Raw genomic sequence first — 3,012 nt, 5'->3', positions numbered from 1 at the left:
TCCAAAAATAATAAATATCTAAAATATATTTAATTGCATTATTCAACTACTTTATCTTCCAACTGTGTTAAAACCGTAATTACAGCGATACCTAAACCAGGAAGAGATACAACAAAGGCCTTATCGTATACACCAATTAGTCTTCTATCGACGCTATCAAAAATGATTGGATGACTATTATATGACAAAATATAACCCATGTTGAACACTAAACAAATAATTCCTGACTACGAATTTGAGTTCTGATAAAGACACACAACAATTCAACAAGTATATAGAGTGGCATATAAAATCCTAAACGTCCTTAACAATAAAATTATGGCATTATGGTGTTAAACCATAATTGTGTATAAAGAGCCTTTAACACTGTGAAAACGAAATACTTCTAAAACTATCAAAATCTATTTAATAAGGCTGACTCCATTTTGTTATGTTCTTATATATAACAACATATACTTTATTACTTAAAGTATTATAATAATTTACAATTTAATCTTAATAAATATTATGATTACACCACAGCACGTTTACTCTGCTTTGCACGATTCCGACAACAACTACGCATTTTGTCTTTTTTACTTCTTTCTCTATTTCTTTATGCAGTGTTGCCATTATCGAATATACTACAGTTCCTCCCCCATCAAATAGTCCCGTAACCTTTTTGGCGGTTGCCTCTGCCGGTACGGTCGCGATTTTAATGTTTCATCTCTTTTATCTTTTTCTTCTAATGACCCCTCTACTTGACTATCTGGCAGGATATATTCATTTGATGACTGACCTGCACTTACTTGGTCGTCTTGCTCTTCCGGTTGTGCCACTGAAGTTACTGCTACTGGAGTTATATTGGATTCTAACCTTGTCGGTGTCTCCGAAACTCGCTTATGCAACTGGTCAATATGTCTCGACAATATGTCACTATTTGATTGAATTTTGTAGTTGCGATCTCCTGTTGATTGTATAATCCCTGGCATCCACTTTTCACCTCTTCCAAAATTTCGGTACCAAACACTTTCACCACACTGGAAACTGCGAACTGGTTTTATTTGTTTGGAATACTCATCAGAAGTTAGCTGCTTCTGAGTGTTGTGATCACTGGGGTGCAAATGAACTAACAATGTTTTCAACTTCCTTCCCATCAAGATTTCTGCTGGACTCAAATTTGAATTTGCATTAGGAGTTGTACGCAGATGCAAAAGTATATTTGCCAAATTCTTACTGATGTCTGAAGACTGCATTTTCTTAAGGTGATTCTTAATGGTTTGTACAAACCTTTCTGCTTGCCCGTTTGACGATGGATGATACGGTGCCGTACGTATGTGATTTATACCGCTAAGTTTTAAATATTTCTCAAATTCTTCTGACACAAACGTTCGCCCATTATCGGACACAATGGTATCTGGTATACCATGTGTTGCAAATATTTCTCTCATTAACTCGATTGTTCTAATCGCATTTATTTTACTGGTTATTTTTACCTCTATCCACTTGCTATGAGCATCTACGACGATAAAAAAATTTGTACCCATAAAGGGTCCCGCATAATCAATATGTAACCGTGACCATGGCCTTAGCGTTGCTGGCCATGGTTTACCTGCTGCTACTGGAGGATTCTTTTTGTTACATGCACACTTTTCACAACGTCTGGCTAACATTTCTATATCTTCATCTAAACCAGGCCACCAAAAATAGCTTCGCGCAACTGCTTTCATTGCCGACATGCCTTGATGAACTTCGTGCAACATCTCAAGTATTCTGGGACGTAGTGTTGCTGGTATTATTACCCTGGCTCCCCATAACAAACATTGTGCATTCACTGATAGTTCCTGGATTTTATTCACAAACGGTTTAAACTGGATTGATTTATATGGCAAAACTGTATCTTTCCTTTGGATATGCCACATTACTTTTGATAGTATTGGATCTCTTCTGGTTGCTTGTGCAATTTCTTTCGCAGTGATTAAAAACTGTTCCTCAGCCTCATTGCAGTATAATATTTCAGGTATTTCCGGTATTTGTAGCTTTACATCATTTAAAGGTAACCGGCTCAATGCATCTGCATTCTGGTGATGTTTCCCTTCTCGGAATTTAATCTCGTACTGGTAAGCGCCTAACTTTAACGACCACCTTAACATTCTGGGTGATATATGCTGTGATATTGGTTTTTCTGGATTAAATAATCCCACTAGTGGTTTATGTATGATCAGTCATTATTGTAAATTGTCTACCACTTAAAAATTGATGAAACTTTTGCACACCAAACATAATCGCTAGCGCTTCTTTATCCAACTGTGAATAATTTCGTTCCGCGCCCTGTAATGTTCTGGAGCCAAAAGCAATCGGTGCTTCTCTATCATCCGGCATCTTGTGTGCCAAAACAACTCCAACTCCATACGGTGATGCGTCTCCGCATAATATCAGTGGTAAGTCAGCCGAATAATGCACCAAAAGATTTTTTGATTGTAATAGTTTCTTTGCTCGTTCAAAACTTAATTTCTGTTCTTTACCCCATTTAAAAGGTATCTCTTTTCTTAATAGTCGATACAGCGGTTCCAATAGATCGCCCTTATTTTGTAAAAATCTATCATAAAATGTAATTAACCCAAGAAAAGCTTGTAGCTGCTGTTTATTTATTGGTTCTGGTGCTTGAGCTATTGCCTTCACCTTTTCGTCAGTTGGACGCACTCCTTCTCGGCTTATCTTAAACCCCAAAAATGTTATCTCTTGTACTGCGAAAACACATTTTGATTTTTTAAGCTTCAATCCTGCATCCTGTACACGTTTCAGAGCAATTCGTGTTCTATCCCACAACTCTTCCAAAGTTGTTCCGCCAATTAGAATGTCATCTAAATAAATAATCACACCATCTATGTTCTTAAGAACTCCTTCCATCACCCGTTGAAATATACCTGGTGCCGTTGAAATTCCACACGGTAATCTTGTAACTTCAAAAAGTCCGCGATGTGTGTTTAATGTAAGTATCCTTGCTGATTCTTGGTCAACCTTCACCTGTGT

The 3,012-nt window shown here is 37.1% G+C and overlaps 1 protein-coding gene across 1 annotated transcript; it reads right to left on the bottom strand.

Moving 5' to 3' along the window:
• Positions 1-623: 623 nt before the first annotated feature.
• Positions 624-2,132, bottom strand: LOC119675154 (uncharacterized protein K02A2.6-like). The gene has a single exon (XM_038086343.1). It carries the CDS (start codon positions 2,130-2,132, stop codon positions 624-626), a length of 1,509 nt encoding a protein of 502 aa, XP_037942271.1.
• Between the last annotated feature and the right edge of the window lie 880 nt (positions 2,133-3,012).

This window comes from Teleopsis dalmanni, chromosome 2, assembly GCF_002237135.1.
Source record: "Teleopsis dalmanni isolate 2A chromosome 2, ASM223713v2, whole genome shotgun sequence".
NCBI classification, from domain to species: domain Eukaryota; kingdom Metazoa; phylum Arthropoda; class Insecta; order Diptera; family Diopsidae; genus Teleopsis; species Teleopsis dalmanni.
The sequence above is the reverse complement of the archived record's forward strand: the minus strand, read 5'-3'. Positions and strand labels throughout refer to the sequence as shown.